This window comes from Rhineura floridana, chromosome 2, assembly GCF_030035675.1.
Source record: "Rhineura floridana isolate rRhiFlo1 chromosome 2, rRhiFlo1.hap2, whole genome shotgun sequence".
Classification (NCBI taxonomy): Eukaryota; Metazoa; Chordata; class Lepidosauria; order Squamata; family Rhineuridae; genus Rhineura; species Rhineura floridana.
Window position 1 is genome coordinate 234,171,908 of NC_084481.1, and position 27,546 is coordinate 234,199,453.

At 46.2% G+C, this 27,546-nt stretch overlaps 1 protein-coding gene across 2 annotated transcripts in view; it reads right to left on the minus strand.

The window, feature by feature from the left end:
• ATL1 (atlastin GTPase 1) overlaps positions 1–26,431 on the minus strand; it is a 50,721-nt gene extending 24,290 nt beyond the window's left edge. The window contains exons 1-3 of one of the 2 annotated variants that reach the window (XM_061612573.1): positions 26,075–26,431; positions 3,699–3,946; positions 1,045–1,179 (exon numbers count right to left, since the gene is read on the minus strand). In XM_061612573.1, coding sequence (XP_061468557.1) covers positions 1,045–1,179; positions 3,699–3,946; positions 26,075–26,108 — 417 coding nt within the window. In that variant the 5' untranslated portion in view covers positions 26,109–26,431. The remainder of the gene's footprint in view (positions 1–1,044; positions 1,180–3,698; positions 3,947–26,074) is intronic. The other variant, XM_061612574.1, reaches the window with a different exon arrangement.
• Between the last annotated feature and the right edge of the window lie 1,115 nt (positions 26,432–27,546).

Consider the following 27,546-nt stretch of genomic DNA (forward strand, 5'->3'; position numbering starts at 1 on the left):
TCCATAGCCAAAGCTCTCTGGGCGGTTTACAGCAATTAAAAACATTAAAAACAAATATACAAATTTAAAAACATTTTTTAAAAAACAATTTAAAAACACATGCTAAAATGCCTGGGAGAAAAGCTCCACAGTGGCAAGGTAAAAGGCTTGATTTGAGCACTGTAGTACAGGATACTGAAGCTCCACATCCCTGACCCCAAGAAGTCAAGCTCAGCTCTCCTCCGCCCTCTGGATGGTACAGAATCTATGAGGATTAGAAACCTGCTTTTTTTTTAGGCTTGGCTAATTACTGACCTTCAGGAGGAATTTGAAAACATCCCTGTTTATCTGGGCATTTGATGGCTGAAGGAGACTGTTCCTGGCATTGTTGGATCACTGGATAAAAGAATGCTTTTAACTGTGTTTTTAGAATGCTTTTAACTGTTAGAATACCTTTTAATTGTTTTTCTTTAAATAAATATTTTGTTGATGTGTTTGCTGCCCTGGGCTCCTTCAGGTGGAAGGGCAGGACACAAATTCAATAAATATTGTTGCTGCTGCTGCTGCTGTTTTTTCATTATTTTAGCAAAAAGTGTGGAGAGGCTGTGCTTGGGGGCTGGCAAAGCAGAGAAGATGAAAAGCACCTCAATCCGACTGCATTGCGGGAGCGGCTGGTGACGGCGTAGAGATGGTGGTGGTGGTTTTTATTAAGGTAAAGGTGTCCCCGCACTTGTAGTGTGAGTCGTTTCCGACTCTTAGGGTGACGTCTTGCGACGTTTACTAGGCAGACCGTATATATGGGGTGGGATTGCCAATTCCTTCCCCGGTTTTTATTAAGCAGTTCATAAAATAAATATTGTTGCACGCCCAGATGAGCATCTCAAAAACCGAGTGCCCCCGATCAACACAGAAGCCGCCCATCCTCAACATAAACCAACCAGAGGCAGAAAAGTTCAGGGAGTCTGCCGAGACATCAGATCAGGGATGCCAACAGACCCACGAAGAACCCAGACCAGGCAAAAAGGGACCCAGGGTGACCATGAAGAGCAGCAAGGAAACGCCTACCTTGTTCCCGTCAGGCTTGTCCACCAGGAAGACCTCGCTCCAGATCTGGATGCCGGTTGTCTCCCGCTCTGACCCGCCTCTCCAGGAAAAACCCGTCAGCGGCTCATTGTAGTCCCCGACCCAGTCGGCCATTTCCTGCAAGGTGAAGAGACGGCAAGTGATTGCTGTGTCTGCTGGTAAGGCAGGGCAGCCCCAGCCGACTGGTCAAATCAAGCCAAGTTTTGGGAGCTCGGTAAAGCTTCTATTTTTCTTACCTGTCAAGAACCTGGCGGATCCCAATGGGGGGTTGTGTTTGCCCTGGGGGTGGGGGGTGCTCACCACAAAATATGCAAGCCTGACTAAAGGGGGACAGACATTGCATGTAGGGTCATCATATGGGCCTGATTTTATGTTGTTTTTTTTATCTATGTGGGGTTGCCCTTGAGGTTCGTCCTGAAGCTGCAGATGGTGCAAAATGCAGCAGCGAGACTGCTCACTGGGGCAGGGTATCGCCAACATGTCACCCCACTGCTGAAAGAATTACATTTGCTGCCCATGTGCTACTGGGCCAAGTTCAAGGCTCTACCTTTGATGTACAAAGCCCCATACAGCTCGGGACCAGGATACCTGAAAGACCGTCTTATCCCTTATATACCCAGTCGATCACTGCGCTGTGCAGGTGAGGGCCTCCTGCAGATACCATCGTATCAGGAGGTCCGTTCCTCACAACATAGGAAGCGGACCTTTAGTGCAGTGGCACCAACCCTTTGAAGTTCCCTTATTTTAAATATTAGACATGCACCATCTCTGTTATCTTTTCGGCACCTATTGAAGACCTTCCTCTTTCAACAAGCCTTTTAAGTAGAGACCTTATCCTAGGCTGCGAATTGCTTTTTAAGATGATTTTAAAGCTTTTATTTTTTAAAAGAACTTTTATTTTGAAAAGATCTTTTCTTTTAATATCCTTTTAAAGAGGTTTTGTTTTAAGGATGTTTTAAGAGTGTTTTTGTTTGCTGCCCTGGGCTCCTTCTGGGAGGAAGAGCAGGATATAAATTCAGTAAATAAATAATAAAACCACGTAAGCTGCCCTGGAGGTTTTCCCAGTGGAAAAGTGGCCTAGTAGTAGCCTCTGTCTTAATAACCATGAGGACTAGATACTTCCTGTTATGTACAAATGAACACATTGAGAAACTGTGTCTCACACTTGGGCCAGAGAGCTGAACCAACATCTCTAATGACATTTGGCACACTGAGAAAACAGATCGAGAGTGTCCATGCAGAGTTTTCCGTGTGGCAAAGCGACTGTCTGATGGAGTCAGAATGCACTCAGCTCACAGTTCCATTCATCCTTGACATGTACATAATTTTTTATTCGCAAAGGTTTTTATAATTATTACTGTGCTTTGCCCTCAGAACAGTTCTGTAAAGTGGATCAGCTGTTACTGTTTCATCTCTCCTGTCTGCTCTGAGCCAGGAAGACTCCAAACCAAATCTGGGTGGACTTTGGCCACCCACAATACTGAGTAATAAGACTAGTCAATCTTACAGGACTGTTGCAAAGCTTACTGGGATTACTGCATATAAAGCTCTTTGACACTTGTCAAGTGCTAGATTCCTTCCCTACGGAGCCTCTCAGGTGTTCAGATCAGCAGAGGGGGCCCTCTGGGTAGTCCCACCACCCTCAGAAGTTTGGAAGCTGGCAGCCTAGGAGAGGGTGCGTGCCTGCATGCACATGTACATACAGCATATCTGTTTGTGCTTCAGATATGTTTAATTGTCATAGAATCATAGAGTAGTAGAGTTGGAAGGGGCCTACAAGGCCATCAAGTCCAACCCCCTGCTCAATGCAGGAATCCAAATCAAAGCATTCCCGACAGATGGCTGTCCAGCTGCCTCTTGAAGGCCTCCAGTGTCGGAGAGCCCACTACTTCTCTAGGAAATTGGTTCCATTGTTCTGGGCTCTAACCGTTAGGACGTTTTTCCTGATGTTCAGTTGAAATCTGGCTTCCTGCAACTTGAGTCCATTATTCTGTGTCCTGCACACTGGGACATGTCCTTATGTATGCAAATATTAAAGCCATTTTTCTACATGAAATTGATTGGTGTATGATTTTATTACATTGTAAATAGCTTTAGGATGCCACATGGAAAGTGATTCATAAATGAAATCCATCAATCATTATCTAGACTTCATCATTATTATTATTATTAGATTTATATCCTGCTCTTCCTCCCAGCAGGAGCCCAGAATTATGGCGATCAGTAGCTCTCAAGATTGTGCAGCGCATCTCCTCTCAATGCCAAATGCTTTGGGGGTCCCCAGAGCAAGGAAATCAGTCCCATATGCTGCACTCTGGGCAGTAGACAGCTCCACTCAACATCAGGGTTGGTGGGATGTTTAGAGGGGTTTGGGCCAAGAAACCAGCTCTCAGCCCCCTATCCCACTGGTGAGACCCGTTCCTGTCTCCTGATGGCACCCTCCCGGCTTAACGCCCAAGTGGCAAGTCCCAAGCTCACCTTGCACCCTTCCACCCACCCTCACCAGTATCTGACAAAAGCAAGGAGGCAGCAGATCCCAACAGACTGCTTAGGCCATGTCCTTGGGGGAGGGGAGGGTGCCTGAGCATGCAGAATGAGCCACCAGGCTCTGCAGCGGGCGACAACCCCCAACCTACCATGTTGTACATGTATCTCAGCATGAAGTCCATCAGGAACGACTTGCCCTTCCGGAAAGCCCCAGCCACAGAGACGGTAACCACCTCCCGGTCTCGGATGGCTTCCGAAAGCAAAATGCGGTTGAGGGCCTCTTCATCCAGCTCAAAGGAGTGGTCGTCCTTGACAATGAGCACTTGCACCGGGCGGGCCTTGCCCTCGGGGTCGTCCTCCTCCGAGCTCCACTCGTAATTCCTTTCCGAAAACCCGCCTGCATTGGAAGACACCAGCCGCCAGGTCAGGTCGCAGCAGCGGTTCGGGAGAAGGTCAGGGTAAAGCTGCATCAAGCTTCCCCAACCGGATCCCTTCCAGATGTTGCTGGACTCCCAACTCCCATCAGGCCCTGCAACCAGCACGGCCAAGGGTCAAGGATGATGGGAGTTGGGAGTCCAACAACATCTGCAGGGCACCATATTGGCTATTCCAGCCGTATAGGAACACAGGGCACTGTCTGTCCAGATAAGTCTTCCCTGCCCGGCAGCAATGCTCCAGGGTCTCTGATGGGGCTCTGATGGGGCTCTTCTGCATCACCTGCCAGCTGGTCCATTTTTAAAGAGAGCCCAGGGATAATGATGGTGTTGATGATATGTATAGCCCCACCTTTACTCCACGGAGCTCAGGGTAGCATACAAACATGGTTCTCCCTACACACACACACGCCTGATTTTATCCTCACAATGATCTTGTGAGGTAGGTTAGGCTAAGAGGCAGGGACTGGCCCAAGGTCACCCAGTGAGCTTCATGGCCGAGAGGGGATTTGAACCCTGGTCTCCCAGGTCCCAGTCCAACACTCTAACCATTGTACTGCACTGGCTCTCAATGAACCTGGGATTTTATGTGTGCAAAGGATGCCCTCTGTTATTGGGCCATTGTCCCTCCATCGTTCCTATTCATTCTGGCCACAAACTCACTGTCAATTATGGATGAATCTAGCAGTATTTTAAAGCCACTTTTGCACTGCAAAAAACAAGCCTCCCCCCCTCCCGCACACCAGCATGGGCTAGCAGCACAGACGATGACTGCCAAGAAAGCTATTTCTGGCAGACACTGATTCTCCCTCGCTTGGAAAATAAAGGAATTAGCTCTATCGCAGAAACCCAAAATCAGCTTTTCTTGTTTTCAAGCCAATCTCGCCTTCCTTTGCTTTGCCAACATCTTATTGTCACCTCTGCAATTACATCACCGTTAAGCTGCTTCATTTAATAAAGTGCCAGGAAAGCTTCCCTTCATTTTTCTTTTGAATCTGTATTTCTTACAGGTGAAGGAAGAAAAACCAAACCTGAACAGAAACCTCAGCCAAGATCCTTTGGGGGGGGGGGGTCCCGACTCACCCCTGCTCTTGGCTTTGGGATTTCTAGCCAGGTTTGGAAACCGGGCCTCCCATTCTGCAGAATGCTTCCAAGTCCTACGGCAGCAACGGCCAGTCATTCAGAGCAAAGTCTCCAGTGATCTCCAGCAGGCCCCTTCCAAAGAATGCCACCTTCCCTGCCCACCACCTCCTTCTTCAGGGCTGTGCATCTGACCTGGCCCTGCAGTAGAAAGGCGAGTGCTCTACAGCAGAAGCAGACAGACTTCAGGCTTGTGGGGTCTTCCTTGGGTTCTCGCTAAAACCCTACAAGCGCCACCAAACAGAGCCAGGTGCAAAGGGGTAGCTCAGGACATTCTGACAATTATCTTTAAATTTTTATTTTTTAAAAAAATTGTATCTTAAACTGTATTTTGTGTTTTAAAATTTGTATATTTGTTTTTAATGTTTTTAATTGCTGTAAACCGTCCAGAGAGCTTCGGCTATGGGGTGGTATATAAATGTAATAAATAAATAAATCTACAGCAACGGTGGAGAACCTCAGGGCTGGGGACCAAAAGTGGCCCTCCGTGCCTCTCTATCCGGCCCTCAGAACTCTCCTTGGGCCACAGCCCTCACTGGCCCTGCTCTGCACCCTGGGTGCATCATGTCCCTGAACTCGGACAATGCCTCTTGCCTGGATGGAGGATATGGGGTGGGGTGTGTGTGTGTCAGGGTAATGAAGAAAGTCATTGTTGTTGTTATGTGCCTTCAAGTCGATTATGACTTATGGTGACCCTATGAATCAGCGACCTCCAAAAGCATCTGTCATGAACCACCCTGTTCAGACCTTGTAAGTTCAGGTCTGTGGCTTCCTTTATGGAATCAACCCATCTCTTGTTTGGCCTTCCTCTTTTTCTACTCCCTTCTGTTTTCCGCAGCATTATTGTATTTTCTAGTGAATCAGGTCTTCTCATGATGTGTCCAAAGTATGATAACCTCAGTTTCATCATTTTAGCTTCTAGTGACAGTTCTGGTTTAATTTGTTCTAACACCCAATTACTTGTCTTTTTCACGGTCCATGGTATGCGTTAACCTCTCCTCCAACTCCACATTTCAAATGAGTTGATTTTTCTCTTATCTGCTTTTTTCACTGTCCACCTTTCACATCCATACATAGAGATCGGAAATACCATGGTCTGAATGTCTCTGACTTTGGTGTTCAGTGATACATCTTTGCATTTGAGGACCTTTTCTAGTTCTCTCAAAGCTGCCCTCCCCAGTCCTAGCCTTCTTCTGATTTCTTGACTATTGTCTCCATTTTGGTTAATGACTGTGCCGAGGTATTGATAATCCTTGACAAGTTCAGTGTCCTCATTGTCAACTTTAAAGTTACATAAATCTTCTGTTGTCATTACTTTAGTCTTTTTGGCATTCAGCTGTAAGAATGAAGAAAGTAGCCTACAAAATAACCACTTGCAGTTGCTTAATGGCTGTGAATCAAAACGCCTTGCTGTTCCAGAGAGAAACTGGACTCCCCTAGTGACTAGACGATCCTGGTCTTCTTTTTGCCCTGCACTCATGAAGCCATCCTTTAGCGGCAGAGCAGAGGGGATGCTTGTGGACTTCACAGAGGCCTCTGATGGGAAAAGATAGTCAGACCAGGTGGCCCTGTGGCCTGATCCAGCAATCTCTGATGTTCTCAAGCTTTACATGCGCAAGGCCACTGGTTCAAGCCTTGGCACCCCTCATTTAGAAAGTGCCAGAGGGGGGAAAGGATCCCCAGAAGAGAACTGCTTCCAGCCAGAGTGGGAGAAACAGAGAAGTCAGACCAATGGCCGGGTTCAAGACAGGTCAGCTTCCTTTGCCTGCTAAGAACCTCCCATAGCTCCCCACTGGCTTTGTCAAGAGGTCCCAGCCCCACCCTTCACCCATATCCTGTGTAGGGATAGTAGGGGAGGAACTCATCTCAGTCTGGATTTTAATGCACATCTACCTAATTTCATAGAATCATAGAATAGTAGAGTTGGAAGGGGCTCATAAGGTCATCAAGTCCAACCCCCTGCTCAATGCAGGAATCCAAATCAAAGCATTCCCAACAGATGGCTGTTCAGCTGCCTTTTGAAGGCCTCCAGTGTCAGAGAGCCCACTACCTCTCTAGGTCATTGGTTCCATTGTCGTATAGAATCCGTCGGACCGAACGTTACTGTCCTTGCAACAGTGGTGCCATTGAGACAGCAGAATACGTATTACTGGAGTGCATGTTTTATACCAGCCTTCGCAGCCATTTTATTATTCCTCTCTTCCAGAAATTTCCAGGCAGAGATAAAAATTTTTTTGCACAATATCTATTAGCGGATATTAATTCTCCCATAACCCGTAAAGTCGCCAATTTTTTCGCAGCAGCCATTGATACACGTAGAGACCTGATGAGTAAGGAACCTCTGACCTAATCGATCCATTGCCTCATGAAATAATTAACTTACCTGTACTATTTTGTACTGTTTTTGAATTTCTCTGGCTGGTCAATTGACCGTAATAAATCTAATAATAATAATAATAATAATAATAAAAAAATAATCCATTGTCGTATGGCTCTAACAGTTAGGAAGTTTTTCCTGATGTCCAGTTGAAATCTGGCTTCCTGTCACTTGAGTCCATTATTCCGTGTCCTGCACTCTGGGACGATCGAGAAGAGATCCCGGCCCTCCTTTATGTGACAACCTTTCATGTACTTGAAGAGTGCCGTCATATCTCCCCTCAAGTCTTCTCTTCTCCGTGCTAAACATGCCCAGTTCTTTCAGTCTCTCTTCACTTTCCCAAATAATACGCAGACTGAAACGCAGCCATCTTTTGAAATGTGCACTTCTCCAGATTTTGTGACACAGTTCTCCAAGCAAATAACAACATAAGATCCCTGCAGGATCAGGCAGGCATCCTGTTCTCACAGTGGCCAACTAGATGCCTCTTCTGGGAAGACCGCAAGCAGGACCTGAGCGCAACAGCACTCTCCCCTCCGGTAGTTTCCGGCAAGTGGGATTCAGAAGCATAATGCTTCTGACTGAACTAAACCTGAGTCACCGATCAGTGCTCCCATCAGCCCTGCCATTATATGGGCACGCTGGCTGGGCTGATGGGAACTGCAGTCCAAAACGGTGAGGGCACCAGGTTGAGGAAAGTCCAGTAGGGTTCTGGACACACAAGAGCAAACAATTATTCACAAAGCACATGACTTGTTTATGGAATTCACTGGCACAAAAAGTGATAATGGTACGCTAACTTAGATCTCTTAATAGCTTTTTTTTTTGGCAGTGATAACTACAATAGAACCTCCATATTCAGGGTCAGAGTACCTCTAGCTCCAGGTGCTGGTGTAGAGTTGCCAACATGCCTTGCTTGAGAGCTTCTCTGGGGAATCTGGCCAGCTACTACTGGAGACAGAGCGCTGGGCTAAATAGATTGTCAATCTGCCCCAGCAAAGCAGTTCATATGCACTTAAGCTGCGTAGTTGAGTTTATATCTGCAAACTATCTTGCCACAACCGTATTTTGAGTTCAAGCACAGTTTGTTCTACTTTTTTTCTATATTTAAAGAGGGGTGCAACGTAAGCAGACCTTTCTCCCCAGCACAGCTGCATGATTAGGGAGGGGCAGCAGGTGGAGGAGTCCACAGCATAGGAAAGAACTCTGACAGTCCTCAGAGCTGCTCCAGAGATATTAGCATGGGAGGGCTTGCTGCAAAGACAAAATTTGTTCCTTGGTGATTGCAGCTGTTTGCAAAGTAAAAGAACTAAAGATGCGAGACTAGAGATGTGAAAGCTAAGGAAAACAAAATGGAAACATTAAGGGAAAAAAAATTTTCCCTGGTTTTTTTTTTTTTTTTAAACTGGGGGGGGAAAGAAAAAAGTTTCCCCTCCAAATTTTTCTAGGCCCCCTGGGCCTTCACATCTCTAATCAGAATAGGGGTAGGAAAATTGGCAATGTAAGAGTTTCTCTGGCACAAATACTAAATTTTCTTTTCTTTTTAGCAGGAAACCATTTTCTAATATTAAAAAAGACAGCGAAGACACTTGGCAGCCGTATCAAGATGCATGCTTGGTTGCAAAGAAATTCTGATACTTTATATACAGCATTCCTCCCCCGCCACCAATTTCTAAAGGTACTTCATGTACTTTTATCTCAGCAATCCCTACAAAAAACCGCAATCCTGCAAGGTAGGCCAGTATCATTATTTACAAATTCCAGATGGGCAGCACTGAGGCCAAGAGGGCAGGAGCTTCCCTTAAGGCTGGGAATAGCCATCACAGTGGCCTCCAGATGTTGTTGGACTACTACTCCCATCATCCCTGACTGTTGGGCCCTGTTGGCTGCTGGGAGTTGGAGTCCCAACAACATCTGCAGGGCAGCCTGTCAGCTAACCCCAGCCTAAGGCCATCTAGGGAGTGGCCAGATAACGGGCAAACATGCTGGACCATGCACAATAGTTGTATTAAAAATTATCCAACATTTATACAGCATGTTGCATGTACACAAAGCACGTATGGTGTAAGAGCGCACGATGCACCCACCTTGCGGACGTTAAGCAGGCTTGGGGTTGTTCAGTGCCTGGATGAGAGACCACCTGGGAACCCCATTCAATCCACCTGGAGTTCCATAGTGGAAGAAAATTGAAATACAGATGTGCTAAATCAGTCATTATTTAAAGTGGAGGAAACTTCTGGCTCACAGCTCTCACAGTTAGTCACACCAGCAGGTTCCTATTCATTGTTTCAGCAGCTTCTTAAACAGGGCAAAAATGCTACCAGAATAAGGCCTTAGAGATGCACACACAATAAATTCTCACCAGCCTCGTATGCTGTCTGCCCACCAGAGACTGAAACAGAGGACTTGTTTACCTATTCAGACAACATACAGAGGCAGTATTGAATTGCCCAGTGTGGTGGCAGCGGCCACCCAAGACATTTTGGAGCCTGGAGCGGAAAATCCAAATGGCAACAGTAATGCTCTTGCACAGCTTCTGGCTTTCTTTGTATGAAGGTTATTGCAGGAGAACTTCCCAGAAGATTGTGCCGCACTTGATTGGCAGCATTCATGACGCCTACACTGTCACCCACGGCAGTTGTCTCCAGTGTAGCAAGCCTGATATGTGCAAGACCTCTACTGTATGGAAGCTGGATGATAAACCCATTGAACGACGATGTAATTTCAGATACTTGGGACTAGGGTTTAATGTCCAACTTTCATGGAAGTCACATCTGGATACAGTTGAAATCCTCCCATTCCATACAATCATTGGTGCGTTTCTCTAAGCTCCAAAGTGGGAGCTTGGTTGCACCTGCAGTTGAGGTGTTTCAGAATAAGATAGTCCCACAACTGCTGTATGGCGCAGAGCTTTGGGGGTATACAAATGTCTCTACTCTGGAGGTAGTGCAGAATTCTTTCATGAGATCCCCATTAGCTGCCCCTCAAAGCACACCTGCATTTCTTTTAAGGGCAGAAACAGGGCTATAAGCTATAGAATCCTGTGCTCATGCTGTACTTGCCTTGTATTGGCTGAAGTTGGCTTGTATGAATGATTTGCACCTGCTTTCTAGAACAACTGCAAACTCCAACCCAAAGCTGCTGGGTAAACTCTGTTAAATCTCCTCTGTCCGCTTATGGGATCAACACAGAAGTTTTACCTACCTTCTCTTCTGCTAAACAACTGTTCAAAGAAAGAATCCATCTTTATCCTAAACGGTAGGACCTCTACTCAGTAACCCATATGTCATCTTCCGTTTGGTACTCACTATATAAAACATTTGGCATGGAGCAATATTGCACATTTCTGACAGAGGCACCCCTGAGAAAATCATTCACAGCTTTACGACTTCAGACTATGCCCTCTGCTTTTCGGGATGGGAGGTTTTCTAACATTTCAACCCAACAAAGAGTTTGTATTTGTCAATCTGGTGAAGTTGAGGACATTACACATTATTTACTAAGCTGCCCCTATATAAGTCCCCAAGGTTATAATTTCTTTCCTACATCCTTCGCTCCTTGTCAAACAGACCTCCCCTGGAGCAGATATGCATTCTGCTAGCAGGCAATGATATATTTATAACTATGCAGGTGGCAAAATTTGCTCTAGCTGCGGGAAAAATAAGAGTTAGATACCATAAACACCTTGTGGGGTGAGTGAGATGTGCCCCAGCACTATTATGACTGTAGTATTTATATACTAAGACATCGGGTAGGTCAGGGTATCTTTCGCTCGGGAGAGGAAATTTTATTTAAAATGTATTCTTGTTCTTTTATGGTATGTTGTTGAACTGTGTTTTGCTGAAATATGACTTGTATTTTAATATTTATTTTGTATTTTCCTTTTACATGTGTTTAATTGTGGTAGTCTATGGCTCTGAGCAATAAAGATTCATTTCTTTTCATGTGCTTCCTCCCCCTTGCCCCCCAGTAGCCTCATGTGCAGCTAGCTCATGCCTGGCCCTGTGGGGGGGGGGAGACGAGGAGGGGACTGAGGGCCAGCCAGGAACCCAGGCAGCCGATGTGGGGATTAGGGTTGCCAGGTCAGAAGCATCCCAACCCTGAGATTTTGGGGGCGGGTCCAAGTGATGTCATGGGTGTTGGTGTGCCTGAGTGATGTTATGGGGCGGGTCTGAGTGATGTCACAGGGAGGGTCCAAGTGACATCACAGGGCAGGCCCAAGTGATGTCATTAAGCATCAATCACAGTTGCTTGGCACATACAATTCATATAAAAACATTTCACTGCTGGGAGGAAGGGCGGGATATAAATCGAATAATAAAATAAAAATAAATAAATTAAGATAGAAATCTTAGCTAAAAGATGCAGCCTGGGTAGGGAACAATTAATCTAGCCAACTCGCTTCTGGCAAAAAGGGTTTAAGTGCCCTCAGGCCAGGCCAGTCACCAGAAGGCCATTGTAGGAAGAAAGGAGCCTAGTGTTGTGGAGATGTTAGATGGGGGCACTCAGGAGTAAAGATGGATGCCCCCGAAGAGCTGCAATTCTAAACACACTTACTAAGGGACTAAGCCCCACAGAACTCAACAGGACTTCCTTCTCAGTAGATATGGTTTGGATTGTGTTGTTGGTAAAGCTTGACTAGGGATGCTCTGCAAAGATATCCATATCCAAGTAGGGTTGGCAACCCCCTGCCTGGAATGCCCTGCCCCTAACCTTTTAACATCCAAATTTCTTTACAGATTTAACCCTTCACTTCAGAAAGAAGTCCAAGAAATGAGTAAGAAGATTCCAACACCCTTTTCTGTCTCCCCTGTGGGTTGCTATAAACTCACTTCGTCAGCCAACCCAATTCCAGTGAATATCATTGACAGAGAGAAAGCACACATGGTTTGGTCTACCTTCATAGGCAGTAGCTTGGGAACAACAACAATTGCAGCCATGCTAGTGCCCAGTATGTGAATTCTCTTTTACCACTATTGGGCAAGAAACAAACAACAAGGTGCATCATCAGTGGGTTTAAGAAGGTTGAGCGGAGCGCATGGAACCACTGTTGTTGCTTCTATGGATGAAAGGGAGTGAGGATAAAGGTAAATGAAAAGCAAACAGAAAAACAAAAAGAAAAGACAGTGATTTCCTCAACGCAATACCATACCAACCACAACAAGATTCCTATGAGTAAGGCAGAAAACTAAGCATCTCACAAACAGTCAGGATTCCTAATCAAAAAACAAAATTAAAACAATCCCGGCAGCCAGTCAGCCAAGGTCACAGAATTCCCATGCAGCACAACCTGATTTGGGGGCTGCAGTTAGTGCAGAATGCTGTGGCACGATTGCTGATGAGAGACCCTATCAGCACATAATACCTCTGCTCTGAAATCTGTACTGGTTGCCAATTTGCTACCAGGCCAAGTTCAAAGTGTGCTTTCCATGTTACGGGTGCCACACAGTACTTGTTCTGCTCTTGTGAGAAATCAGTCCTTGAGTGTGGCAGCACCTACGCTTTGGAACTCCCTGCCTATTGACATTAGGCAGACGCCTTCATTGTACCCTTTTCAGCACCTGCTAAAAACATGTTTGTTTAGCCTACCCAGGCATGTAGAAGCTATTTTTTAATCTGTTTTTAACTCATTGTTGGTTTTATTATTTTGAATGTTTTTAAATACCCCTCTTTAACTATTTCCCCCAATAATTGTATTGTTTTAATTCTTTCTGTAAACCACTTTGAGATTTTTTACAATAAAGAGGTATATAAATGTTGTAAATAAAATACATAAATAAAGTTTAGAGTCACTGTGGCCCTTGGATCTCTTTCCATTTTTAGGAACAAAGGAATCTACCTTATACCAACTCAAGCCATTTGGTGCCATCTAGCTGAGTACTGATGACATGGACCAGCATTGGCTCTCCAGGATTCCAGGCAATAGTCTTTTCCAGAAATTGAATTTTGAACCTTTGCATGCAAAGCATATGCCCTACCACTGAACTACAACCCTTCCCCCGTTTTAAAAAAATATTTTACAATTGTTCTTTTCAATTCACTAATGAATGCACATCAGACCTAGTGCAGATCCACACCATTCATTTAAAGCACATTCAATACATATTTGAAGCATGTGAATCACACCACAGAATCATGGGAACTAACTGTGAGGGGGAAACTACACTTCCCAGGATTCTTTAGGGGAAGTCATGTGCTTTAAATGCAAGTTGGATGTGCTTTAAACATATTGTGTGGATATACTTAATCAACTTTGCCTGCATGCAGAGGGGAACCATGAACACTCCAAGAAAGAAGGGCACACTGAAAATGCAGAGGAAGTATTGTACAACCATAGTGTGAAATCACATACTAACCGGGACATAGTATGAAGAAATATTTATATAAGCAAGATATCAATATGTTTATTATTTACACAACCTGTAAAGATATTTATAGTGCAATCCTATGTTTGTTTACTCAGAAGCAAGTCACAATATATTCAGTGGTGCTTACTCAAACAGGGACAGAACTGCAACCTCAAGTGATAAGCAATTTCATTCACGCAACCCAAAATTCAGAATCATGTCACTTTAAGCTGTTTTGCAACTGTTTATACTTGTTTTTATGGTTATTGGATTTCAAAGGGATTTCTTATTGTGAGCTGCCTTAGTTTCTAGACTGCAACCCTACCTCACAGGGTTGTTGGATTCTCTCTCTCACACACACACACTGGAGATGTAAAAATACATGGACTGCCTTCAAGTCGATCCTGACTTGTGGCGACCCTATGAACAGGTTTTTGTGGTAAGCGGTATTTAGAGGGGGTTTACCATTGCCTTCCTCTGAAAAAATACATACACCCCATATAATAGTTTATTGTCAAAACCAGTTGATCATTGCAGAACATTTTTTTAAAAATCTGTATTAGTTTCCTACATAATAAGTACAGTGATACCTAAGTAAGCCCTGGCTAATTGCTTTAAAAATAGGACTGGATGGAGAGAAAGGTATGTAACATAAACACAATTCTTTGCTACGTTCACTCAAAAGTCCCATCAATTTACAGCACAATCCTAACCATGTCTACTCAAAAGGAAGTCCTACTGAATTCAATGGGGTTTATTCTGGGTATGTGGGTTAGCATTGCAGTTTTACTCCCAGAAAAGCAAGTACTGGATTAAATCTTCATATTGGGCAGGTTTTCAAAACACTGCCCTCTCCAAAATTTAAACCTGACTCCTACACACAAGAGAGAAAAAGACTGAAAGCTATATACTTACTCAATTTGTGAGATTTTCAGAAAAGCAGGTAAAAACAGGTTTTCTGAGTTGCAAGGAAAGAGTTTTTTGACTCTATAGTGTTTTGGCTCTATAGTTACTGCCTTGTCAATCATAAACCTGACTTTACTAATTGGCTACAAACCTGAAAAGGACGGAATTAGAGAATGAAGCTACAAGTGAGTTAACTGAAGTTGCGGGTGGGGGCTGACGGTTTGGTGTATATCTTGGGAACCAGACCACCTAGAAACTTAATTTTTAACAAAATGAAAGCTGAAAGTCTGGAGATTAAGGTGAGTCACCTGAAGAGGATCCCCAAAAAACGGAGTCTCCGGCCGAAAGCTGGAGGTCTGGTACCCCTACTGGGGATCTCCAGTTGTTGGGCAGTGATGTCATGATCCAATGGCTCCTTAGGGCCACGAGCAATACAGAGGTCTGCTGGAGGGTCCAACTCCTCCAGAGGGTCCAACTCCTCCACAGGTTCAAGGTGTGGGCAGGGCTGAATGTTGACAAGAGCCCAAAGGACATGACCTGAAGGCACGTGATGCAGCCAATTTACCAGAGCTAAGCAGGTCCGGCTTGGGTCAGTGGCTGTACAGGAGGTCCCCTAAGAATTGACCTCACCTTGACCTCCGTCGTAGATGAAAGGGGGGACAGAAATGTAAAAACACTGGTGGGGAAAACGTACCACTAATAAATAACTTGGGTTCTTAAAAGCTTGCACCAGCTGCCCATGTTGCTGGCCCAAGTCTAAGGTTCTTGGATTACTCTACAAGGCCCGTCAACCATCTGGCTCCAGGGTCCCTGGAGGACCGCCTGATTCCTTATATCCCTGCTCACTCAATGAGATATTTGGGGGAGTCACTGTTAGTGGTCCCCCACAGTTCAGATGCACAGCTCGCATCTACCAGGAGCCCTGCATTCAGTCTCTTGGGCCCAACTCTGTGGAAGCCCCTCCCAGCCAAGGCTGGACAGGCCCCCCTCCCTCACTGCTGAATTCCAGCAGCCATTTTAAGGAAGAAGTATGCCTTCGTATTGAACGTGTGGTTTTAAACAACAGATTATTTTGATTGATGGATTGTTTTATTAACCGGTGTGTAAACCAATTTGTGATCCTCTGTAGTGAAAAGTGATCTACAAATCTTGGAAAGAAATAAAAAGCAGCAGCAAATGTAAGGAAGGAAGAAACGATGCCACTGAAGGATGGGAAAGTGCTCCAGGGCAACTGTGTTAGTCATTAAACCAGTGAAGCATTATGAAGACATCAGTGTCAGCCAAGGTCCCCAAAAACCTGAAGCCTTAGGCCTTGGGAGTCTTAATACCCTGAGCTGCTGCGATAGGTAGGAAGATGCAAAAAATTCTAAAGATAAATATTCAGTCAAAACCAGAATTTTTTTTATTGGGTTTTATGGATAAACAAATAGAAAAGAAATATGGAAGAATAATATTATATATGATTACGGCAGCAAGATTATTATATGCACAAAAGTGGAAAATGGAATCAATACCAACAATGGAAGAATGGCTATTGAAATTAATGGATTTAGTAGAAATGGACAAATTGACATGTTTACTTAGAGAAAAATCGACAGATACATTTCTTAAGGAATGGAAGCCTCTCTTAGACTTTTTGTTGAAAGATCAAAATAAAATGATGATACTGGGATTTGACGATTAATTAAGACAGCCTACGGAGAAAAGGGATTCTGTATGTATACATTAAGGGACAGGTTTGATGTATATTATATACTTATAGCTGATCTGCGACAAATCGGAAGTCAACTATTTTATTTTTATTTTTTGTTGATGTATTGCTATGTTTTTTTGACTTTGTTTTGTTTGTCTTTTGAAAAATTTGAATAAAAATTATTAAAAAAAAAAAATACCCTGAGCTGCTGCCAGATTTACTATCAGAAGCACAGACAAACTACAGTATCCATTACAGGCTTTTAGTTGTCTCTGGACTTATCCACACAGGAGCATTACTTCGTACTAAAGATGTTTTTACCTCCTTTTTCTATTTGCACCATCTGCTGTAAAGGCTCAACGTCAGCTGCAAACACACTGTTTTTTATTCACATTGAGGGGAAGGATCAATCACTCAGTTTCCTAATGACCATGCCCTCTAATTTAGCATTTCCACTCCTTCTGGTTGCTTGGCAACCGAGCATGCTCAGTTTGTTCTACCAGCTGTGGTAGGGTCCATTAAAAAAAATATCCAGAAGTGTGATTATTTGTATTTCCACTTGTACGATACAGCTGAAATACAATTCTGTTTGAGCAGTGTTATGCTTCTGCACATATGTTAAGAGGAAAAGAAATGGCACCGTTTGCAGCAACACAAAAAAGGCCTGCAGAACAGAGAAGAGCAGCTGAAAATTGCTTGTCAGCCAACAGGAAATGAAATGAAAGAAGGGAGGAGGAAATAGTGGGCGTGGAGAGGGGAACAACTGACACACCAACCTAAAAGCATTGGAGCTATAAGAAGGAGCGCAGCTCAGTGGAGATAGTTTTTCCTTCCCTTTTCATATTATCAGAGGATTGTGTTAGCATGGATTTACAGGGGGGAAACTGTGTGAGATTTTGTTTGCTGGTAATGTCATGTGAACCATGCAAATTAAAAGGAGGCGTGAGTAGCACCAATACATAGTAAACCACTGTGTAGATGACCCCTCTCAATCAGGAGCTTCTAAACTACTCCAGGGCCTCCCTCAAAAAGTTAATCAGAGTTCCCCTTGGAGAGAAGAGGAATGGGAGATAGATTACCATGAAAAGACCACAATTATGTAACGTTCAGTCCCTATGGAACATATTGGGGGATGCTTCAAGGTCCATTCTCAATTCGGAGGGGAGCAACAGTGAGGCCCCACTCCACATTAACAGACTGTAAGGCCGTAACTGAGAGGGAGGGATGAGGCTTGGTAGCTAGTTCCTTTCCATTTGAATTCTGATAGTCTGGCTTTCAGTAGCGATCCGCCATTTTTTTGTTCCCAATTGTTTTTGCAATTGCCGATTCACATTTCCCCGCTGTAATATAATTGCTAACAAAAATGCTAATGAAAATGCTTATGCTGTAGGCACTTGTTCCACCTATTTTCATCAGCTTAGAGGAAAGCTGATTACGAAGACAATAATATAAAATTTGGTTGTTGTTATGCGCCTTCAAGTCAATTTCAACTTATGGCGACCCTATGAATCAGTGACCTCCAATAGCATCTGCTATAAGCAGATCTTCTAAGTTCACGTCTGTGGCTTCCTTTATGGAATCAATCATCTCTTGTTTGGCCTTCCTCTTTTTCTACTCCCTTCTCTTTTTCCGAGCATTATTTTCTTTTCTAGTGACTCATGTCTTCTCATGATGTGTCCAAAGTATGATAACCTCGGTTTCATCGTTTTAGCTTCTAGTGACAGTTCTGGTTTAATTTGTTCTAACACCCAATTATTTGTCTTTTTCGCGGTCTATGGTATCTGCAAAGCTCTCCTCCAACACCACATTTCAAATGAATTGATTTTTCTCTAATCCGCCTTTTTCACTGTCCAACTTTCACATCCATAAATAGAGATCGGGAATACCATGGTCTGAATGATCCTGACTTTAGTGATCAGTGATACATCTTTGCATTTGAGGACCTTTCTGGTATAGCACAGTGAGGAGGAGAGCCTGGCTGGGAGTCCAGAGTCGGTGAGTTCAAATCCCTGCTCATGTCCTGGGGTGTCAAGGGCCAGCTAAAGATCACCCCACAGTGAGTGGCTCAGGGGTTACGTGCCCTGCCACCTGTGCAGCCGTGGGCAAGCTGCAGAGTCCCAAGGAGCCCAGTTGCCTCCCAGCTGGCAGTTGCGGACAAGGAAGGGGCTGGCTTGTGCAGCTGTGGCAAGCTGACCAGGCCCTAGCCAGCTGGGGAGGACTCGCCTCAGAGGGAGACAATGGTAAACCCCTTCTGAATACCGCTTACCATGAAAACCCTATTCATAGGGTCGCCATAAGTCGGGATCGACTTGAAGGCAGTCCATTTCCATTTTTCCATCTTAGAAGATTCTTCCTTTCATGTGGATTGGCTCACAGGATGCTGGAGACTTAGGGACCCTGCTCCCAATAAAGTAAAGGGTCTAAGACCCCCGAGACCCTGTACGACTACACCCCTGCTCACAACCAGGAATGGGAAACCAATGGGGCATCTAATCTGAGTAAGATGTTCTCTAGAACCAATTACCTAGAGAGGTAGTGGGCTCTCCGACACTGGAGGCATTCAAGAGGCAGCTGGACAGCCATTTGTCGGGAATGCTTTGATTTGGATTCCTGCACTGAGCAGGGGGTTGGACTTGATGGCCTTATAGGCCCCCTCCAACTCTACTATTCTATGAAATTAGGTAGATATGCATTAAAATCATAAGGATTCCCCAAGAGAGAGAGAAATCCTCCAAACCATAGTCTTATGGCACCTTAAAAATCAGCAGATTTATCTTGGCGTAAGTGGATTACAGCTCACTTTATCAGATTCAGGAAGTGTCACATGGTGGGGACACCTGAGGGAAAGGGGTCTGGGTAAACCATTCTATGATTAACAGAATGTGGCTTGCCCCAATGTTTGGCAAGCATGACACAGCAGCTTCCCAAAATCCTGTATTGCCACTCATTTGTTTCCAGAGAGGAGCTGTGGTTGTTGCTCATTTTTGCATGGCCACCTTCGTTCCTGACCCTTTGCTTCAAGGCCTGTTAAGCATGACAATCTATAGTCCTTTCTTTAGCACAATGTTATTTATGGATTTATCCACAGCTGGTATACCACAGTGGGGAAGAGAGCCTGGCTGGGAGTCCAGAGTCGGTGAGTTCAAATCCCTGCTTGTGTCTCCCGGCGTCAAGAGCCAGCTAAAGATCACCCACACAGTGAATGGCTCAGGGGTTACGTGCCCTGCCACCTGTGCAGCCGTGGGCAAGCTGCAGAGTCCCAAGGAGCCCAGTTGCCCGCCAGCTGTCAGTTGCGGACAAGGAAGGGGCTGGCTTGTGCAGCTGTGGCAAGCTGAGCAGGCCCTAGCCAGCTGGGGAGGACTAGCCTCAGAGGGAGGCAATGGGAAACATCCTCTGAATATCACTTACCATGAACACCCTACTCATAGGGTAGCCATAAATCGGGATCAACTTGAAGGCAGTCCGTTTCCATTTTTTCTAGTTCTCTCATAGCTGCCCTTCCCAGACCTAGCCTTCTTCTGATTTCTTGACTATTGTCTCCATTTTGGTTAATGACTGTGCCAAGGTATTGATAATCCTTGACAAGTTCAATGTCCTCACTGTCAACTTTGAAGTTACATAAATCTTCTGTTGTCATTACTTTAGCCTTCTTGATGTTCAAGTGTAGTCCTTTTGTGCTTTCCTCTTTAACTTTCATCAGCATTCATTTCCAATCATTGCTGGTTTCTGCTAGTAGTATGGTATCTTCTGCATATCTTAAAATTACTGATATTTCTCCCTCCAATTTTCACACCTCCTGCATCTTGGTCCAATCCCGCTTTCCATATGATATATTTATTTATTTATTTATTCATTCAATTTATATACCGCCCCATAGCCGAAGCTCTCTGGGCAGTTCACAAGTAAAACATCTGATATACAATTAAAACCACATATCAAGCAATTTAAACATACATTAATGATATCAAAAATTAAAGCATATGTATACACATACAAATGCATATTAAGTATTAAAAAGCTGAAATACTAAAATACTAAAATGCTAAAAGCTAAAAAAAACTAAAACTAAAATGCCTGGGAGAAGAGGAAGGTTTTTACCTGGCGCCGAAAAGATAGTAATGTTGGCGCCAGCGTACCTCATCAGGAAGAATATTCCATAGTTTGGGGGCCACCACTGAGAAGGCCCTTTTTCTTGTTGTCACCTTCCGGGCTTCTCTCTGAGTAGGCACCCGGAGGAGGGCCTTCGATGTTGAGCGGAGTGTACGGGTAGGTTTGTATCGGGAGAGACGTTCCATCAGGTATTGAGGCCCCGTGCCGTGCAAGGCTTTATAGGTTAAAACCAGCACCTTGAATCGAGCCCGGAAACATATAGGCAACCAGTGCAAGCAGGCCAGAATCGGTGTTATATGTTCGGACCGCCTGGTCCCAGTTATCAGTCTGGCTGCTGCATTCTGCACGAGCTGTAGTTTCCGAACCGTCTTCAAGGGCAGCCCCACGTAGAGTGCATTGCAGTAGTCTAATTTAGAGGTTACCAGAGCATGAACAACTGAAGCAAGGTTTTCCCTGTCCAGATAGGGGCGCAGCTGGGCCACCAGCCGAAGTTGGTAGAAAGCACTCTGTGCCACCGAGGCTACCTGTGCCTCAAGTGACAGGGATGGTTCTAAAAGAACTCCCAAGCTACGAACCTGCTCCTTCAGGGGTAGTGCAACCCCATCCAGAACAGGTTGAACATCCACCATCTGGTCAGAAGAACCAGCTATTAACAGCGTCTCAGTCATGTCTGGATTGAGCTTCAGTTTATTCACTCTCATCCAGTCCATTATCGCAGCCAGACATCGGTTCAGCACCTTGATAGCCTCACCTGAACAAGATGAAAAGGAGAAGAAGAGCTGCATGTCATCAGCATACTGGTGGCAACGCACTCCAAAACTCCTGATGACGGCACCCAGCGGCTTCATATAGATGTTAAAGAGCATGGGGGACAGAACTGACCCCTGCAGAACTCCATATTGGAGAGCCCAGGGTGCCAAGCGATGCTCCCCAAGCACTACCTTCTGGAGACAACCCGCCAGGTAGGAGCAGAACCACTGCCAAGCAGTACCTCCAATTCCCAAATCCGCAAGTCTCCCCAGAAGAATACCATGGTCGATGGTATCGAAAGCCGCTGAGAGGTCAAGGAGAACCAACAGAGTTACACTCCCCCTGTCTTTCTCCCGACAAAGGTCATCATACAGGGCGACCAAGGCCGTCTCCGTGCCAAAACCAGGCCTGAAACCCAATTGAAATGGATCCAGATAATCGGTCTCATCCAAGAGTGTCTGGAGCTGGTCCGCAACCACTCGTTCGAGGACCTTGCCCAAGAATGGAACGTTTGCTACTGGCCTGTAATTGTTAAGGTTTTCTGGGTCCAGGGAAGATTTCTTCAAAAGTGGTCTCTCAACTGCCGCCTTCAGGCAGCCAGGGACCACTCCCTCACGCAGTGAGGCATTAATCACTTCCCTGGCCCAACTGGCAGTGCTATCCCTGCTGGCTTTTATTAGCCAAGAGGGGCAAGGATCCAACACAGAAGTGGTTGCTCGCACCCGTCCAAGCACCTTGTCAACATCCTCAAGCTGCACCAACTGAAACTCATCCAAAAAATCACGACCAGGCTGTGCTCTGGATACCTCATTTGATTCAACTGCTAAAACATTGGAGTCCAAGTCCTAACGGATGCAAGAGACGTTATCCTGGAAGTGCCTAGCAAATTCATTACAGCGTGCTTCGGATGATTCTATCATGTCCCTAGGGCTAGAATGTAATAGCCCTCTGACAATTTGAAAAAGCTCCACTTTAATCTGCATATAGATTAAATAAATAGGGTGATAAAATACACCCATCTCACACCCTTTCCAATTGGGAACCAATCGGTTTCTCCATATTGTCCTTACAGTAGCCTCCTGTACAGAGTACAGGTTGCGTATCAGGACAATCAGATGCTGTGGCACCCCCATTTCTTTTAAAGCATTCCATAGTTTTTCATGATCTACACAGTCAAAGGCTTTGCTATAATCTATAAAGCACAGGGTGATTTTCTTCTGACATTCCTTGCTTATTATCCAGCGTATGCTTGCGATATGATCTCTGGTGCCTCTTCCCTTTCTAAATCCAGCTTGGATGTCTGGCATTTCTTGCTCCATATATGGTAAGAGCCTTTGTTGTAGAATCTTGAGCATTACTTTACTTGTATGAGATATTAAGGCAATAGTTTGATAATTACTGCATTCCATGGATCCGCTTTCTTTGGAATTAGGATGCATATTAAACGCTTCCAGTCCCTGGGCCATTGTTTTCTTTTCCATATTTCTTGACAAATTTTTGTCAAAACTTGGACATATTCAGTCTCAGTAGCTTGTAGCAACTCTATTGGTATGCCATCTGTTCCTGGTGATTTGTTTCTTCCAAGTATTTTAAGAGCAGCTTTTACCTCACATTCTAAAATTTCTGGTTCTTCATCATATGGTTCCTCCGTGAAAGAATCTGTCATCCTTGCATGTCTTTTATAGAGTTCTTCAGTGTATTGCTTCCATCTTCCTTTTATTTCATCTTGGTCTGTGTGTTCCCCTGTTGATTATTCAACATCCCTACTCTTGGTTTGAATGTCCCTTTCATTTCTCTAATCTTTTGGAATAGGGCTCTTGTTCTTCCCTTTTTGTTGTTCTCTTCTATTTCTATACAGTAACTATTATAACAATAATAATCTTTATTGTTATGGTCAATGACCAGCATGAGTAACTACTGTAATAGTTCTCTTTGTCCCTACGTACTAGTTGTTGTATAGTTGCATTTAGGGTTCTGACCGTGTTTCTATCTCCTTTTGCTTTTGCTTTCCTTCTCTCTTTAACCATTTTAAGAGTTTCTTCAGTCATCCGTTGAGGACTTTCTTTTTTTAACAAGAGGTATTGTCTTTTTGCATTCTTCCCTGATAATGTCTCTGACTTCAATGCATAGTTCTTTTGGTTCTCTGTCTGCTAGGTTTAAAGCCTCAAATCTGTTCCTTAGTTGATCCTTATTCTTCTGGAATGTGATTTAAATTGTATTTTGGCATTATGATTGCTTTGTTCTTTAGGTTTACTGATTTTCGATATTACCAGTTCATGATCTGTACAGTAGGGCCCCGCTTCCCGGCGTTCCGCTAATGCGGCAGCTTTCATTCCCCGTTTTAAAGCCGATTTTGCGCTTTTGCAACATTTTCGTGCAACGTGCCCCATTATACTCAATGGGGTTCCGCTTTACGGTGATGTCCGCTTTACAGAGGGGGTCCAGAATGGAACCTGCCGTATAAGCGGGGCCCGCCTGTACCACAGTCTGCTCCTGTTTTTAATTATTTAGGGTGTTTGCAAATTCAGTCTGCAGTGAATTAGACCGGAGAGTCGTGCAACATTTTAATAAAGTCTTCAGCAACTCCCCTGACCCTGTTATCCAGGGGGAGGGTCTCTTATTCAGAACTGGGGATTTGCTATCTGAGATTCTTGCCTAGCAGCCTGTCTGGTAAATCCTTGGGCTGGTGGGAGAGGGAGAGAGAGACAGAATGCATGTCTGTTCCAGCTGGTAAGCACCACAGTGGCCTTCTCCTTCCTTCTGCCCCCCACCCCTCTTCTCACCTTGACGGTTCCTTCCCTTCCCCTCCCTCATTCTGGAAAGGAAGAAGGTAAAGAAAGCCCCAAGAAAGAGTTTCAATAATTGGGTGCCGCCCCTCCTTTTTAGTGACTCCCTCCTTACTTCCTATTCCAAAAACAGAATTCCACAGACTAGATATATTCCAGATAAACTGTCCCCTCCAGTGCCACATGACCAAACAGCCCCCGCCCCATTTTAATCAGGATTAATAAATCCTGAGTTTACAACCATCTCCTAGCTCAGTAGTCACTATCATTAATCTGGGTTGGAATCTCACCTAAACAGGTGTATATGTCCTAAGCATGCAAGGGGAAAGAGTCCATGCTTCGGTTTTAAATATGCCTGGGCGCAGTGGGCAGCCAAGGCAGGGTTAAAAGTTGCCAGTGAAAGTGCGGAAGTGTGACCCCCCCCTCCATTATTCCAGCAGCACAGACTACCAATTCATTCCTGGGCTCCAAACCAGGCATGGGGAATGCTTTGATCTGGATTCCTGCACTGAGCATGGGGTTGGACTTGATGGCCTTATAGGTCCCTTCCAACTGTATTATTCTATGACTCTATGATTCTAACCTGGTGCCTTCTGATGTTGGGACTTCAGCTCCCATCGTCCCTGACTCACTAGCCATGGCGGCTGGGACTGACGGGAGTTGGGAGTCCGACATCATCTGGCGGGCCACAGATCTTTGACGGAAATCCTCTAGATGAGGTCTGACTAGTGCGATACTGTTCCCTGCAGGAAACAAAGGTTCTGTTCATGCAGCCTTAAATTGCATTTGTTTCTCTTGCTTTTTGCTGCTGACTCATGTTCAACTTGTGACCGACTACAACCCCAAGATCCCTTTCACACGCGCTAATGCCAAGCCAGGTATCCCCAATCACATTTGGTTCCCCCCATGCCCCTCCTCCCAATATAGAACTTTGGCTGGCCCCTGCTGGATTTCATTTTGCTTCTTCTACTCTTCCAAGGCCACTTTTGAGTTTTAGCCTCCACTCTCGAGACGTCCCTCCCAGTTTTGCGTCAAATTTAACAAGAGTTGTGCGATTCTCAAATGCAGTAAATGAAACATACACATCAGTAATCGACTCGCACTGACTCAACCTCCTAGTAAATACAGGCAAATACCACACCCTGCTGAATTCAGACTAGTGAATTCAAGATGCACATTATCCCACACATAAGCACCCTGCACTACACCTCTAAGCCTGAAGAAGAACTCTGCATGACCCGAAAGACTGCTTCCTACTCCAAATCAGAATTTGCTTTTTCCTTTTGTAGGAGGAGGGGGGCGGGCTATGACTCAAAATCATGATCTAAAAAGGACCACAAAACACCCACTCCAGCAAAAGCAACCGCCACATACTTAAGGGGGGGGCACAAAGAAGTGCTAATGGGCAACTATTCTGCATCTAGGGCCTTCAGGGAATGCCCACGAAGCCCCTGGTCGGCACAGGCATCTTTTTCTTTTTGCACTGCAAACCCGTCCACCCCACCGCCTCCCAATTCAGTGCTTACTTCTGAGAAGCGACGGGGAGGGGGAAGAGAGAGAGTCGCGCTCCTCCCCTCACCCCCGGCTCTGCGCCGCACCCCGCGGCACCATTGTTTCTCCGCTCCGGCAGCCGGCCAGCGGCAGCTGTGCCCCTGGGGCGACAGGAGGCGGGCAACTCCCGGGGCGGACTGGGGGCGCGCGGACCGGAGGGAGGAGGGCCAGAGCTGCCTCCTCGCGCCCATTAGGGCGCAGCCAGGGGCGTGGCCCGCCGGCGACCCCCGCCGCCCTCCAGCCCTGCCCAGCTACTGCGCCGAGTGGCGTCTCCGGGGACAGGGCGGGAAGGCCGCCGGGCCAGCCCTGCGCAAAGTAGCCGCGGTGCCAGCCTCTGTCTTCCCGGGCCCGCATCCCGGCTGGAGGAAGAAGCCCTGAGCCTTCGCTCCCGGGAAGGCTGCAGCCAGCTGGCCCGGGCGGCGGCGACCTACCCCAGCTGTTCCGCTCCTTGCGGTGGTTGGCCATGATCTCCCCGCCCGGCGACTGCCGCCTTGTGCCGGTCCCGGCCCTGCCCGGCTCGGTTCCGAAGAGGGGGACCCGCCGGGCCTCTGGATGCTGCGGAGAGGGCGAACCCTGCTGCTGCTGCTGTTGCCGCTGCCTGCCTGGCCGAGGGAAGCGCCGCTCTCAGCTCAGCATCTCCGGCGCAAAGGCGGATCCGCGGAGACGGGGCGCCCCCGCCGGCGGGAGCGCTGCCTCCTTCACGCACACGTGTCCGGGGGCCGCGAAGGCAGAGGAGCGCCCCTCTCCGCCCCGGCTCGCAGCACGTCCCGGTGGCAATGCGGAGCACCTGCGGGCGGTGCCGAGGACGCGCGCCTCGTAGGGCGCGGCGCCAATGCCGGCGAGGCCCCTGCGGTGTCGAAGCGCTCGCGTCACGCGCGACCTCCCCCTCCTCAGCTGGACACGGTGCTCGGCCCGTGTGTGCAGGCGCGTGTGAAGCTCGAGGGTCTGCTCGGCCGGGTGGGGGTAGAACATGAAGACAGGCCCCTGCCCGCAGCACAGGGCGATGGGGAGGGAAACTGAGGCCGAGGTAGACGGGATGTTACACATACACGGGGTGGCGCATGTGTGAATGGCGCACATGTGGAACCGTGACTGTTGCTCTGCAGTAGTTGTTGCCCAGAGACTTGCTCACTGCTCATATTTGCAGGTGTATTAAATTGCACCTGGAGAGGAAGGGGCCAGGCTGCACACACACTCCCCCGCAGAAGGCCCAACGGCTTGTGTGCTGGAATGGCAGATAACGCACAGGGAGAGCAGCGTCCCTTGAGGCTAGTAAACAGTGGGGGACTCTGGGGCGCTTTCATGACCAATGCAAGGGAATCTCAAGCCCCAGGGGGCCAGAGTCCACTTTGACAGGAGCAGAGTTGGAGGGGGTCACGTCACTGGGGACATAGAAAGCCACCTGCTGAGTCAGGACGTTGGTCCACGTAGCTCAGTATTGTCTACACTGACCGGCAGCGGCTCTCCCGGGTTTAAGGCAGGAGTCTCTCCCAGCTAGGGTTGCCAGTGAAGAGGCCCAAATCGGGCCTGTTGCCATCACATGACAACAGCAGAGCTGGCTCAGGATGCAGCGGAACTAGCTCCCCACAAAATGCTGCCGCTGGCAACTGCTTTAATGTATTTTAAAGTCTGTTTTTATGATGTTTCAAAGTGTTTTTAGTGCTTTTGTTTGCTGCCCTGGGCTCCTGCTGGGAGGAAGGGGGTGATATAAATGGAATAAATAAATAATATAAATAAGCAATAAATAAATAAACAAACTGCTGATGGAGGAGCTCCCCGCTAGCTGATCAGGGCAGGGCTAGCTAGGCCTGTAACCAGCCTAAAAGTTGGGAGGGGGGGGCAGAATGTTTTTTTTCTGTAATCTTTTTTTGTAAAAAAAAGTTAGGGGGCAGAAAAATGTTGG